Below are 13,891 nucleotides of genomic sequence, written 5' to 3' on the forward strand. Positions count from 1 at the left end.
TGCTGCAGTCGGTCAGCTCCTGGTTTATGACGTAGCTGATGAGAAATTCCCAAAACTGCCGCACCTCCTCCATGTACGGAGCCCATTTGGAAAGGAGGCCAAAGCTCCGGAAATCACTTTTAGACAGACGCAGCTTTAGGAAGTATCCCGACAGCCATTCTATCGTTTCATTGACCTGAAAGACAAAGAGGAGTTACAGGGTTCTTTAAGAGCGTAACGGGCATTCATACAGAGGTCGGCGCTGAAAAGCACCATTCACAGACGAACCCCACTGATCTGAACAAACGTTAATCTACCAGCGGATACTGAGGAGCTCTGAGCAGGGCACAAAGGTGACTGTTCACCTGTCTAAGGCCTGTGTCACATGGCGCTGGTCTGGACTGTTACCTGTTGCGTGGACAGGAGTGTGGAGCTGGAGGTTTTGGCCTGTTTGTTTTTGGGAGGTGGGGAACAGCGCAGCGCAGAGAGCGACGCCCTCCAACACTCAGGACTGATCAACTGCTCCGAGGAACCTGTCAGTCAAACCACATTTAACCCTGAAAGTGAACACGACTCACAGACGATAACAGTGAACGTGAACATGACTCACAGACAAAAAATGCAGATGATACTATCCTTTAGAGAAACGCTCACAGAGAAAACAATGCCTCTTTCATAGTAAAGATTCGTCATTCTGAGAACAATTCACTACAAATCACAGTCAAAACATGTGAGGGTTCGCTCTAATGAGAAAGTAAGGCACAATGGACCAGAGTTGTAAAATAGCTCTGAAGCACAGTCTACGAGAACTGAGCTAAATACATGATTTCACTGAAATTACGCATTAAGCCTGTCAGACCGCGTGTGGCCGGCACCTCAGTACCAGGCTACCAGCTGTGTGAGTTTTACTCCATGTGAGTTTTACTCTGTGTGAGTTTTACTCTGTGTGAGTTTTACTCTGTGTGAGTTTTACTCTGTGTGTATTTTACTCTGTGTGAGTTTTACTCTGTGTGAGTTTTACTCTGTGTGTATTTTACTCTGTGTGAGTTTTACTCTGTGTGAGTTTTACTCTGTGTGAGTTTTACTCCATGTGAGTTTTACTCTGTGTGTATTTTACTCTGTGTGAGTTTTACTCTGTGTGAGTTTTACTCTGTGTGTATTTTACTCTGTGTGAGTTTTACTCTGTGTGAGTTTTACTCTGTGTGAGTTTTACTCTGTGTGAGTTTTACTCTGTGTGAGTTTTACTCCGTGTGTATTTTACTCTGTGTGAGTTTTACTCTGTGTGAGTTTTACTCTGTGTGAGTTTTACTCTGTGTGAGTTTTACTCTATGTGTATTTTACTCTGTGTGAGTTTTACTCTGTGTGAGTTTTACTCTGTGTGTATTTTACTCTGTGTGAGTTTTACTCTGTGTGAGTTTTACTCTGTGTGTATTTTACTCTGTGTGAGTTTTACTCTGTGTGAGTTTTACTCTGTGTGAGTTTTACTCCATGTGAGTTTTACTCTGTGTGTATTTTACTCTGTGTGAGTTTTACTCTGTGTGAGTTTTACTCTGTGTGTATTTTACTCTGTGTGAGTTTTACTCTGTGTGAGTTTTACTCTGTGTGAGTTTTACTCTGTGTGAGTTTTACTCTGTGTGAGTTTTACTCCGTGTGTATTTTACTCTGTGTGAGTTTTACTCTGTGTGAGTTTTACTCTGTGTGAGTTTTACTCTGTGTGAGTTTTACTCTATGTGTATTTTACTCTGTGTGAGTTTTACTCTGTGTGAGTTTTACTCTGTGTGTATTTTACTCTGTGTGAGTTTTACTCTGTGTGTATTTTACTCTGTGTGTATTTTACTCTGTGTGTATTTTACTCTGTGTGAGTTTTACTCTGTGTGTATTTTACTCTGTGTGTATTTTACTCTGTGTGTATTTTACTCTGTGTGTATTTTACTCTGTGTGAGTTTTACTCTGTGTGTATTTTACTCTGTGTGTATTTTACTCTGTGTGAGTTTTACTCTGTGTGAGTTTTACTCTGTGTGTGTCTTACTTTGCATGAGAAGCCTGAGGAAGTCACTGTAGTGGTCGGGGAAGCGGTAGAGCAGCAGCTGAGTCCAGTGTTTACAGAACAGGTTAAAGGGCATGAGGACCTCTGGCTCAGGCTCCAGTCCACAGGCACTCAGAGCCAAATGAATGAGCTCCATCAGCCTGCTCCTCTCCCCAAACACAGGCTGTGACACCGACAGCCACTGAGACAGGTCAAACTACACACACACACACACACACACACACGCGTGCGCACATACACACACACGCACGCACGCACGCACGCACACACACACACACACGCACACACATACACACACACACACACGCACACAAACAATACATACAACATTGTTATAAATGTCCTTTGGAGGTAAATGGATTGAGGGTAGAGGTAAACGTCGAAGAGTTACCTTAGTGAGAAGCATGAAGATGACGTCCCCTCCGTCTGCATGGAGGGCAGTGACCACCTCCTCATACAGGGACACCAGCTCATTCGGGGAGGCGTTGGGGGTGAAATAAGGTGACAGGAGGCTACACAGCCGCCGGTTCAGTAAGATGGTCTTCAGCATTCGCTTACACTCTGTCTGAGTATCCCTAATAAACACCTACAGCCAATCACACACAGTCAGTGCATCACATCTAAACACCTACGGCCAATCGCACACAGTCAGTACATCACATATAAACACCTACGGCCAATCGCACACAATGTATCAAATCTAAACACATACAGCCAATCACACACAGTCAGTATATCACATCTAAACACCTACAGCCAATCACACACAGTCAGTGCATCACATCTAAACACCTACGGCCAATCGCACACAGTCAGTACATCACATATAAACACCCACGGCCAATCACACACAGTCAGTATATCACATCTAAACACCTACAGCCAATCACACACAGTCAGTACATCACATATAAACACCCACGGCCAATCACATACAGTCAGTATATCACATCTAAACACCTACAGCCAATCACACACAGTCAGCACATCACATATAAACACCTACGGCCAATCACATACAGTCAGTATATCACATCTAAACACCTACAGCCAATCGCACACAGCCAGTATCACATATGACAAAAGCCTAAATCTCTGTGTGTGTATGTGTGTGTGTGCGTGTGTGTGTGTGCGTGTGGGTGTGTGTGTGTGTGTGTGTGTGTGTGGTAAATACCTGTCCTAGAATCTCCACACAGGAGGAGAAGAACTGGCGTGTGGGTGGATGCCGCTGTGTGTCCTCGCTGACAAACGACACGACCTGATAAAAGGCAGCGATGCCAACTTTCTGCATGGCCGCAGACGGGCGCAGCTTATAGGCATTCACCAGGGCACTGCGCAGACACACACACACACACACACACAGTCACACACGCGCAGTCACATAAACACACAGACACACACACACGCACACAAACAGAACAGGACAAAACAGAACAGGGTAATTAAATATCAGGCAGTAAGAATGACATGAGACTTTCACTATCCAGAGAGGACAAATTTATCAGAAGTAAATCCTGTAAAAACATTAAGATATGAATACAAAAATACAGAAAATCACTTAAAATAGTGATTTTACAATAATAATCACAAATAAACATGAGCCAAAAAACAAACATTCCCTAAAACTCCGCTCTGATAGAGTTGAGGATGAGGATGGTACTGACGTGATGAAGTTCTCGGTGTGCACAGCAGCTTCAGCCAGACTCTGAGGAGGAGGTTTCACCGCGTCAGCCTGGAGCTGTTTCACGTCACGCTTCAGGGCCTGGATCTGGTTCTGCACTGGTTCCAGTTTGTGCATTCCAGCATACTATGCAGAGACCAGCCGGGAGATTAAACATAGAGACACAAAAAGATTCAATTCAGAATATCAGGACTGTACAGGACTGAAACCAAACATATTTCACTCAGTCAAATCACTCTGTCCACCCATCTAATTATCTATCTGTCTGTCTATCTGTCTGTCTTGGCTGCCTTAACTGGATGTGAGTTTGTGTGTGTGTGTGTGTGTGTGTGTGTGTGTGTGTGTGTGTGTGTTCTGACCTGGACAGTGATATTGGCTGGGCCCTGGCAGGGTTGGCCTCCCTTCCCTCGACACTCCAGCTGCATGGAGATCTGCTCCTCTCTGTTACAGTACAGCTGGGGCAAAGTCTCCAGCAGTTCACTGTCTAGCGCCACCTGCTGGGTCTCCCGCAGCGCTGCCAGTCTGAGCAATCACACAGAGAACAGTACCTCAGCCACTATCTGTGGTGTGGGACAGGGTACTACACTATAGTACAGAGCAGTAACGTGCTTCTCAGCACAGCCTGTGGTCCTAAGATGTGAGCGGTCTCTTACTTGGCCTGGTGTTGGAGTTTGGTCAGGTCGTCCTGTAGCAGTGCTGAGGAGGACGTCTCGTCAGACAGACAGGTTGTGGGAATGTCTGGGACGGGGGCTCTCATCGGAACCACAGACAGGGGTCCCTGTGGGGTAGGGTGGTTCCGTAGGTTGGTCAGGATTCGCTCCCGGGCTTCAAATGAAAGAGCAGAACAATGTTACCGAGAAACAGTGGAGCAGATGAAAAAAGCTGACTCACAGATTTATAGATCAATGATAAAACCAGGACTGTGTGTCATTACAGTGAGGGTTACCATTGTGTGTTGTGCAATGTGTATTGTGTAACAGTGTGTATCTGTTGTGTGTATCGTGTTGCAGTGTGTATCTGTAGTGTGTATTGTGTACCAGTGTGTATCTGTGGTGTGTGGTGTGTATTGTGTATCTGTGGTGTGTAGTGTGTATTGTGTGGCAGTGTGTATCTGTGGTGTGTGGTGTGTATTGTGTATCAGTGTGTATCTGTGGTGTGTGGTGTGTAGTGTGTATCAGTGTGTATCTGTGGTGTGTAGTGTGTATTGTGTACCAGTGTGTATCTGTGGTGTGTATTGTGTATCTGTGGTGTGTAGTGTGTATTGTGTGGCAGTGTGTATCTGTGGTGTGTGGTGTGTAGTGTGTATCAGTGTGTATCTGTGGTGTGTAGTGTGTATTGTGTACCAGTGTGTATCTGTGGTGTGTAGTGTGTATTGTGTATCTGTGGTGTGTACTGTGTATCAGTGTGTATCTGTGGTGTGTGGTGTGTATTGTGTACAGGTGTGTATCTGTGGTGTGTATTGTGTAGCAGTGTGTATCTGTGGTGTGTAGTGTGTATTGTGTACAGGTGTGTATCTGTGGTGTGTATTGTGTACCAGTGTGTATCTGTGGTGTGTAGTGTGTATTGTGTGGCAGTGTGTATCTGTGGTGTGTGGTGTATATTGTGTGGCAGTGTGTATCTGTGGTGTGTATTGTGTATCAGTGTGTATCTGTGGTGTGTGGTGTGTATTGTGTGGCAGTGTGTATCTGTGGTGTGTAGTGTGTATTGTGTATCAGTGTGTATCTGTGGTGTGTGGTGTATATTGTGTGGCAGTGTGTATCTGTGGTGTGTAGTGTGTATTGTGTATCAGTGTGTATCTGTGGTGTGTGGTGTGTATTGTGTGGCAGTGTGTATCTGTGGTGTGTGGTGTGTATTGTGTGGCAGTGTGTATCTGTGGTGTGTAGTGTGTATTGTGTACAGGTGTGTATCTGTGGTGTGTATTGTGTACCAGTGTGTATCTGTGGTGTGTGGTGTGTATTGTGTGGCAGTGTGTATCTGTGGTGTGTAGTGTGTATTGTGTGGCAGTGTGTATCTGTGGTGTGTAGTGTGTATTGTGTACCAGTGTGTATCTGTGGTGTGTAGTGTGTATTGTGTAACAGTGTGTATCTGTGGTGTGTAGTGTGTATTGTGTGGCAGTGTGTATCTGTGGTGTGTAGTGTGTATTGTGTACAGGTGTGTATCTGTGGTGTGTATTGTGTATCAGTGTGTATCTGTGGTGTGTGGTGTGTATTGTGTGCCAGTGTGTATCTGTGGTGTGTAGTGTGTATTGTGTAGCAGTATGTATTGTGTATCAGTGTGTATCTGTGGTGTTTAGTGTGTATTGTGTGGCAGTGTGTATCTGTGGTGTGTGGTGTGTATTGTGTGGCAGTGTGTATCTGTGGTGTGTAGTGTGTATTGTGTGGCAGTGTGTATCTGTGGTGTGTAGTGTGTATTGTGTAGCAGTATGTATTGTGTATCAGTGTGTATCTGTGGTGTGTATTGTGTATCAGTGTGTATCTGTGGTGTGTGGTGTGTATTGTGTAACAGTGTGTATCTGTGGTGTGTGGTGTGTATTGTGTATCAGTGTGTATCTGTGGTGTGTAGTGTGTATTGTGTATCAGTGTGTATCTGTGGTGTGTAGTGTGTATTGTGTAGCAGTGTGTATCTATGGTATGTGGTGTGTATTGTGTACCAGTGTGTATTTATGGTATGTGGTGTGTATTGTGTACCAGTGTGTATCTGTGGTGTGTGGTGTGTATTGTGTGGCAGTGTGTATCTGTGGTGTGTAGTGTGTATTGTGTGGCAGTGTGTATCTGTGGTGTGTGGTGTGTATTGTGTGGCAGTGTGTATCTGTGGTGTGTAGTGTGTATTGTGTGGCAGTGTGTATCTGTGGTGTGTAGTGTGTATTGTGTGGCAGTGTGTATCTGTGGTGTGTAGTGTGTATTGTGTAACAGTGTGTATCTGAGGTGTGTAGTGTGTAACAGTGTGTATCTGAGGTGTGTGGTGTGTATTGTGTATCTGTGGTGTGTAGTGTGTATTGTGTGGCAGTGTGTATCTGTGGTGTGTAGTGTGTATTGTGTAACAGTGTGTATCTGTGGTGTGTAGTGTGTATTGTGTAGCAGTATGTATTGTGTATCAGTGTGTATCTGTGGTGTGTAGTGTGTATTGTGTGGCAGTGTGTATCTGTGGTGTGTGGTGTGTATTGTGTGGCAGTGTGTATCTGTGGTGTGTAGTGTGTATTGTGTGGCAGTGTGTATCTGTGGTGTGTAGTGTGTATTGTGTAACAGTGTGTATCTGTGGTGTGTGGTGTGTATTGTGTAACAGTGTGTATCTGTGGTGTGTAGTGTGTATTGTGTGGCAGTGTGTATCTGTGGTGTGTATTGTGTATCAGTGTGTATCTGAGGTGTGTAGTGTGTAACAGTGTGTATCTGAGGTGTGTAGTGTGTATTGTGTAGCAGTATGTATTGTGTAACAGTGTGTATCTGTGGTGTGTGGTGTGTATTGTGTATCAGTGTGTATCTGTGGTGTGTAGTGTGTATTGTGTAGCAGTATGTATTGTGTAACAGTGTGTATCTGTGGTGTGTGGTGTGTAGTGTGTAACAGTGTGTATCTGAGGTGTGTAGTGTGTATTGTGTAGCAGTATGTATTGTGTAACAGTGTGTATCTGTGGTGTTCAGTGTGTATTGTGTAACAGTGTGTATCTGTGGTGTGTGGTGTGTATTGTGTACCAGTGTGTATCTGTGGTGTGTAGTGTGTATTGTGTGGCAGTGTGTATCTGTGGTGTGTGGTGTGTATTGTGTGGCAGTGTGTATCTGTGGTGTGTAGTGTGTATTGTGTGGCAGTGTGTATCTGTGGTGTGTAGTGTGTATTGTGTAACAGTGTGTATCTGTGGTGTGTGGTGTGTATTGTGTGGCAGTGTGTATCTGTGGTGTGTAGTGTGTATTGTGTGGCAGTGTGTATCTGTGGTGTGTAGTGTGTATTGTGTAACAGTGTGTATCTGTGGTGTGTAGTGTGTATTGTGTAACAGTGTGTATCTGTGGTGTGTAGTGTGTATTGTGTATCAGTGTGTATCTGAGGTGTGTAGTGTGTAACAGTGGGGAGCCTACCTGCTTGAGGGTTGATGAAGTCAGTGAAGATGGAGTTGGTGGTGGTGTGAGAGGATGAGGGCTCAGTCTTAATCTTTCCCCATAGACTCAGTATCTCATTCAGTTCATACTGGATACGCTCAATGTCCACATACTCCATCCACACCTCCTGCAACACACACATCACACGCACTTATCAGTACACACACACACACACACACACACACACACATACATACCTCCTACAACACACACATCACACGCACTTATCAGTACACACACACACACACACACACACACACACACATACATACCTCCTACAACACACACATCACATGCACTTATCAGTACACACATACACACACACACACACACACACCTCCTACAACACACACATCACATGCACTTATCAGTACACACACACACACACACACACACACACATACCTCCTACAACACACACATCACACGCACTTATCAGTACACACACACACACACACACACAACTCCTACAACACGCACATCACATGCACTTATCAGTACACACACACACACACACACACACCTCCTACAACACACACATCACACGCACTTATCAGTACACACACACACACACACACACACACACACATACATACCTCCTACAACACACACATCACACGTACTTATCAGTACACACACACACACACCTTCTACAACACACATCATACGCACTTATCAGTACACATACACACACACACACACACACACACACACCTCCTACACCACACACATCACACGCACTTATCAGTACACACACACACACACACACACACACACACACACACCTCCTACAATACACACATCACATGCACTTATCAGTACACACACACACACGCACACACAACTCCTACAACACACACATCACATGCACTTATCAGTACACACACACACACACACATCACATGCACTTATCAGTACACACACACACACACACACACCTCCTACAACACACACATCACACGCACTTATCAGTACACACACACACACACACACACACACACACACACATCACATGCACTTATCAGTACACACACACACACACACACACATACCTCCTACAACACACACATCACACGCACTTATCAGTACACACACACACACACACCTCCTACAACACACACATCACACGCACTTATCAGTACACACACACACACACACACACACAACTCCTACAACACACACATCACATGCACTTATCAGTACACACACACACACACACACACACACACATACCTCCTACAACACACACATCACATGCACTTATCAGTACACACACACACACACACACACACACACACAACACACACATCACACGCACTTATCAGCACACACACACACACACACACACAACTCCTACAACACACACATCACACGCACTTATCAGTACACACACACACACACACATACACACACACATACCTCCTACAACATACACATCACACGCACACACACAGAACTCCTACAACACGCATCACATACACTCATCAATAAACACATCTCCTAAAACACACACACCTTACACACAGTTATCAATACACATATCAGACACACACACTCATCAATACGCACATCTCCTACAAAACACTGTATGGAAAGCATTTAAACACACGTTTTGATAAACACACGTTTAGATAAACACGTTTAGATAAACACACGTTTAGATAAACACACATTTGGATAAACACACGTTTAGATAAACACACATTTAGATAAACATATGTTTAGATAAACACGTTTAGATAAACACGTTTGGATAAACACACATTTAGATAAACACGTTTAGATAAACACGTTTAGATAAACACACGTTTAGATAAACACGTTTGGATAAACACGTTTAGATAAACACGTTTAGATAAACACGTTTAGATAAACACGTTTGGATAAACACACATTTAGATAAACACACGTTTAGATAAACACGTTTAGATAAACACGTTTAGATAAACACATGTTTAGATAAACACACGTTTAGATAAACACGTTTAGATAAACACGCGGACAGGACTCACATGCTGGCGTTGCATGATCTTGGCCAGTCGATGGGCGTCGTACTGCTTCGGCAGTGAAGGCAGGTAGACATCCTGTTTCTGCAAATTCTCATCGTCCAACCACAAAGCGAAGACACTGAGGAGCCTAGCCAATCAGTCACATGATGGGAAACACTCTTCAGCACAAAGAGCAACCTCAGTCAAGTACAAATCAACCTGTTTCACTGAAAGGACGGCCAGCAGGGGGCGCTATGGCTTCAGTTTTATCCATTCACTGTCAGTGTCTATTACTAAATAATAATAAGACAGGAGCACGACTCTGCCCCTCAAAGGCAAAGAGCTGTAACTACACAAAGAGAAAAACTAAGAAAGACAGTTTTATATTTTTTCTGTTGTCAAATACTTTGCGGATAGACAGGGGATCATTTTCTCAGGCACAGTACAGACTTAAACCAAGACACTTTGTCAAGAGATGACAACGGATGATTTCCATCGTAATTGACCAACTGTGTAGTTACCATGTGTAGTTACTGTGTGTAGTTTATATGTAGTTACTGCGTGTAGATACTGTGTGTAGTTTATATGTAGTTAATGTGTGTGGTTAGTGTGTGTAGTTTATATGAAGTTAGTGTGTGTAGATACTGTGTGTAGTTTATATGTAGTTAGTGTGTGTGGTTAGCGTGTGTAATTTATGTGCAGTTAGTGTGTGTGGTTAGTGTGTGTAGTTTATATGTAGTTAGTGTGTGTGGTTAGTGTGTGTAGTTTATATGTAGTTAGTGCATGCAGATACTGTGTGTAGTTTATATGTAGTTAGTGCGTGTAGATACTGTGTGTAGTTTATATGTAGTTAGTGTGTGTGGTTAACGTGTGTAGTTTATATGTAGTTAGTGTGTGTGGTTAGCGTGTGTAGTTTATATGTAGTTAGTGTGTGTCATTAGCGTGTGTAATTTATATGTAGTTAGTGTGTGTGGTTAGTGTGCGTAGTTTATATGTAGTTAGTGTGTGTGGTTAGCGTGTGTAGTTTATATGTAGTCAGTGTGTGTGGTTAGCGTGCGTAGTTTATATGTAGTTAGTGCGTGTAGATACTGTGTGTAGTTTATATGTAGTTAGTGTGTGTGGTTAGCGTGTGTAGTTTATATATAGTTAGTGTGTGTGGTTAGCGTGTGTAGTTTATATATAGTTAGTGTGTGTGGTTAGCGTGTGTAGTTTATATGTAGTTAGTGTGTGTGGTTAGCATGTGTGATTTATATGTAGTCAGTGTGTGTGGTTAGTGTGTGTAGTTTATATGTAGTTAGTGTGTGTGGTTAGCGTGTGTAGTTTATATGTAGTTAGTGTGTGTGGTTAGCGTGCGTAGTTTATATGTAGTTAGTGTGTGTGGTTAGTGTGTGTAGTTTATATGTAGTTAGTGCGTGTAGATACTGTGTGTAGTTTATATGTAGTTACTGCGTGTAGATACTGTATGTAGTTTATATGTAGTTAGTGTGTGTGGTTAGTGTGTGTAGTTTATATGTAGTTAGTGTGTGTGGTTAGTGTGTGTAGTTTATATGTAGTTAGTGTGTGTGGTTAGCGTGTGTAGTTTATATGTAGTTAGTGTGTGTGGTTAGCGTGTGTAGTTTATATGTAGTCAGTGTGTGTGGTTAACGTGCGTAGTTTAGATGTAGTTAGTGTGTGTGGTTAGTGTGTGTAGTTTATATGTAGTTAGTGCATGCAGATACTGTGTGTAGTTTATATGTAGTTAGTGTGTGTAGTTTATATATAGTTAGTGTGTGTGGTTAGCGTGTGTAGTTTATATGTAGTTAGTGTGTGTGGTTAGCGTGTGTAGTTTATATGTAGTTAGTGTGTGTGGTTAGTGTGTGTAATTTATATGTAGTTAGTGTGTGTGGTTAGTGTGTGTAGTTTATATGTAGTTAGTGTGTGTGGTTAGCGTGTGTAGTTTATATGTAGTTAGTGTGTGTGGTTAGCGTGTGTAGTTTATATGTAGTTAGTGTGTGTGGTTAGTGTGTGTAGTTTATATGTAGTTAGTGCGTGTAGATACTGTGTGTAGTTTATATGTAGTTAGTGTGTGTGGTTAGTGTGTGTAGTTTATATGTAGTGACTGCGTGTAGATACTGTATGTAGTTTATATGTAGTTAGTGTGTGTGGTTAGTGTGTGTAGTTTATATGTAGTTAGTGTGTGTGGTTAGCGTGTGTAGTTTATATGTAGTTACTGCGTGTAGATACTGTGTGTAGTTTATATGTAGTTAGTGTGTGTGGTTAGTGTGTGTAGTTTATATGTAGTTAGTGTGTGTGGTTAGCGTGTGTAGTTTATATGAAGTTAGTGTGTGTAGATACTGTGTGTAGTTTATATGTAGTTAGTGTGTGTGGTTAGCGTGTGTAATTTATATGTAGTTAGTGTGTGTGGTTAGTGAGTGTAGTTTATATGTAGTTAGTGTGTGTGGTTAGCGTGTGTAGTTTATATGTAGTTAGTGTGTGTGGTTAGCGTGTGTAGTTTATATGTAGTTAGTGTGTGTGGTTAGTGTGTGTAGTTTATATGTAGTTAGTGTGTGTGGTTAGTGTGTAGTTTATATGTAGTTAGTGTGTGCGTGGTCAGTGTGTAAAGTTACGGTGCCTTTGTATGGCAGAACTTGGAGCTTCGGAAAGGTTACCTTACTTTGCACTCAAATTGTACTCTTTCCTGTCTTAATTCTCCTGGCATGAATCCATCCACCCACCCATCCATCCATCCACCCATCCACCCACCCACCCATTAATCAGCCAGTCAGTCATAAATGGACAGGATGTTAACACAGGTGTGTGTGTAAAATGGAAACATTAGAGTGTGAGTGTCAGAGAGTGTCAGAGTGTGTCAGAGAGTGTGAGAGTGTCAGAGAGTGTCAGAGAGTGTGGGTGTGCCCACCGGACCAGTTCGATGTGGAGCTCAGGGGAGGTCATATACTGGGACAGTGGGGTGGCAGGCGTGGCCCCCCCATTGCTGGGCGTGTCGCCGGGAGACAAGGGGGGCACTTTGAGGGCCTTGCTGGCGGCGTGGTGGAAATCCGAGACCTCCACCAGTCGCTGTTTTAGATCCTTGAGTAGAGTAGCGTGGGCAGCGGTGTGGAAATACCTTCTCCCAATGCACCCCCGCGCCTCCAGCCTAAAACACAACCAGCACAGGGCTGTCCATTAGAACCACACATTCACCACACACACACAGAGAGCCCTAAAACACAACCAGCACAGGGCTGTCCATTAGAACCACACATTCACCACACACACACAGAGAGCCCTAAAACACAACCAGCACAGGGCTGTCCATTAGAACCACACATTCACCACACACACACAGAGAGCCAGAACCCACTCTCAACCACACAGGGAAAAACTCACTTCAAAAACATGTATTCTACTTAACAATTGCCAAAACAACAGGGCAGCTGAGAGCATCTGCCTGTGTTTTCCCTGGACAGATGATATTTAGTGATAAGTCCCGTAGTGTTAAGATGGACGCACATCGGTGAACAGATGCAGTTGTAATCCATACCCAAACTCAGGTCCTGGCTGCCGCAGGTAGAGCTGTAGGAATTTCTGCCAGACCAACGGGAGGAGGGGGTGGTCAGCGGGCGTGGCCATGGCCTGCTGTGCCCAGCGATACACCATCATCCTCTGGAGGGAGGGCACCACATGCAACTTCAGACGCACCTGCGCCTTCTGTTGAATGCGCGCGCACACACACACACACACACACACAGTGCAGGGTCAGTACTCCTCAGTGGCATTTCATTCATATAAACTATTACTGATGCTGGTGCTGGTTTTGATAATTGTACTGACGCTGGTGTAAACCATTAAAAAACTGCACCACAAATATTTTGTCTACAGTATTATTCAAAAATACAGTTCATTAACACGTCATGTGACTGTGTGATTCTCGTAACGATTTCCGTTGAGCGGTCACTGAAATTCATTGCTGCTATACTATTGGCTGATATTGGCTGTGATTGTGAAGTCACGCCTTGATTGGCACAGTAGATGAACACGCTCTTCTCGATACGGTGGGAAACAGTCAGTTCGTGACACGAAGAACAGAAATTCACAGAAACAGAAATTAATTCCCCGTTTTGACGTTCGAA

At 43.5% G+C, this 13,891-nt stretch overlaps 1 protein-coding gene across 1 annotated transcript in view; it reads right to left on the bottom strand.

Annotated features, from left to right (window-relative positions):
• The window catches only part of epg5 (ectopic P-granules autophagy protein 5 homolog (C. elegans)), a 38,781-nt gene that overhangs the window by 9,103 nt on the left and 15,787 nt on the right, over window positions 1-13,891 (bottom strand). The window contains exons 23-34 of the mRNA XM_030770329.1: window positions 13,303-13,469; window positions 12,679-12,915; window positions 9,804-9,927; window positions 7,772-7,919; window positions 4,361-4,532; window positions 4,067-4,229; window positions 3,691-3,833; window positions 3,201-3,357; window positions 2,418-2,612; window positions 2,009-2,222; window positions 388-512; window positions 1-175 (exon numbers count right to left, since the gene is read on the bottom strand). The exon at window positions 1-175 is cut by the window's left edge and continues 33 nt beyond it. Coding sequence (XP_030626189.1) covers window positions 1-175; window positions 388-512; window positions 2,009-2,222; window positions 2,418-2,612; window positions 3,201-3,357; window positions 3,691-3,833; window positions 4,067-4,229; window positions 4,361-4,532; window positions 7,772-7,919; window positions 9,804-9,927; window positions 12,679-12,915; window positions 13,303-13,469 — 2,020 coding nt within the window. The remainder of the gene's footprint in view (window positions 176-387; window positions 513-2,008; window positions 2,223-2,417; window positions 2,613-3,200; window positions 3,358-3,690; window positions 3,834-4,066; window positions 4,230-4,360; window positions 4,533-7,771; window positions 7,920-9,803; window positions 9,928-12,678; window positions 12,916-13,302; window positions 13,470-13,891) is intronic.

Source organism: Chanos chanos, chromosome 1, assembly GCF_902362185.1.
Source record: "Chanos chanos chromosome 1, fChaCha1.1, whole genome shotgun sequence".
NCBI lineage: Eukaryota > Metazoa > Chordata > Actinopteri > Gonorynchiformes > Chanidae > Chanos > Chanos chanos.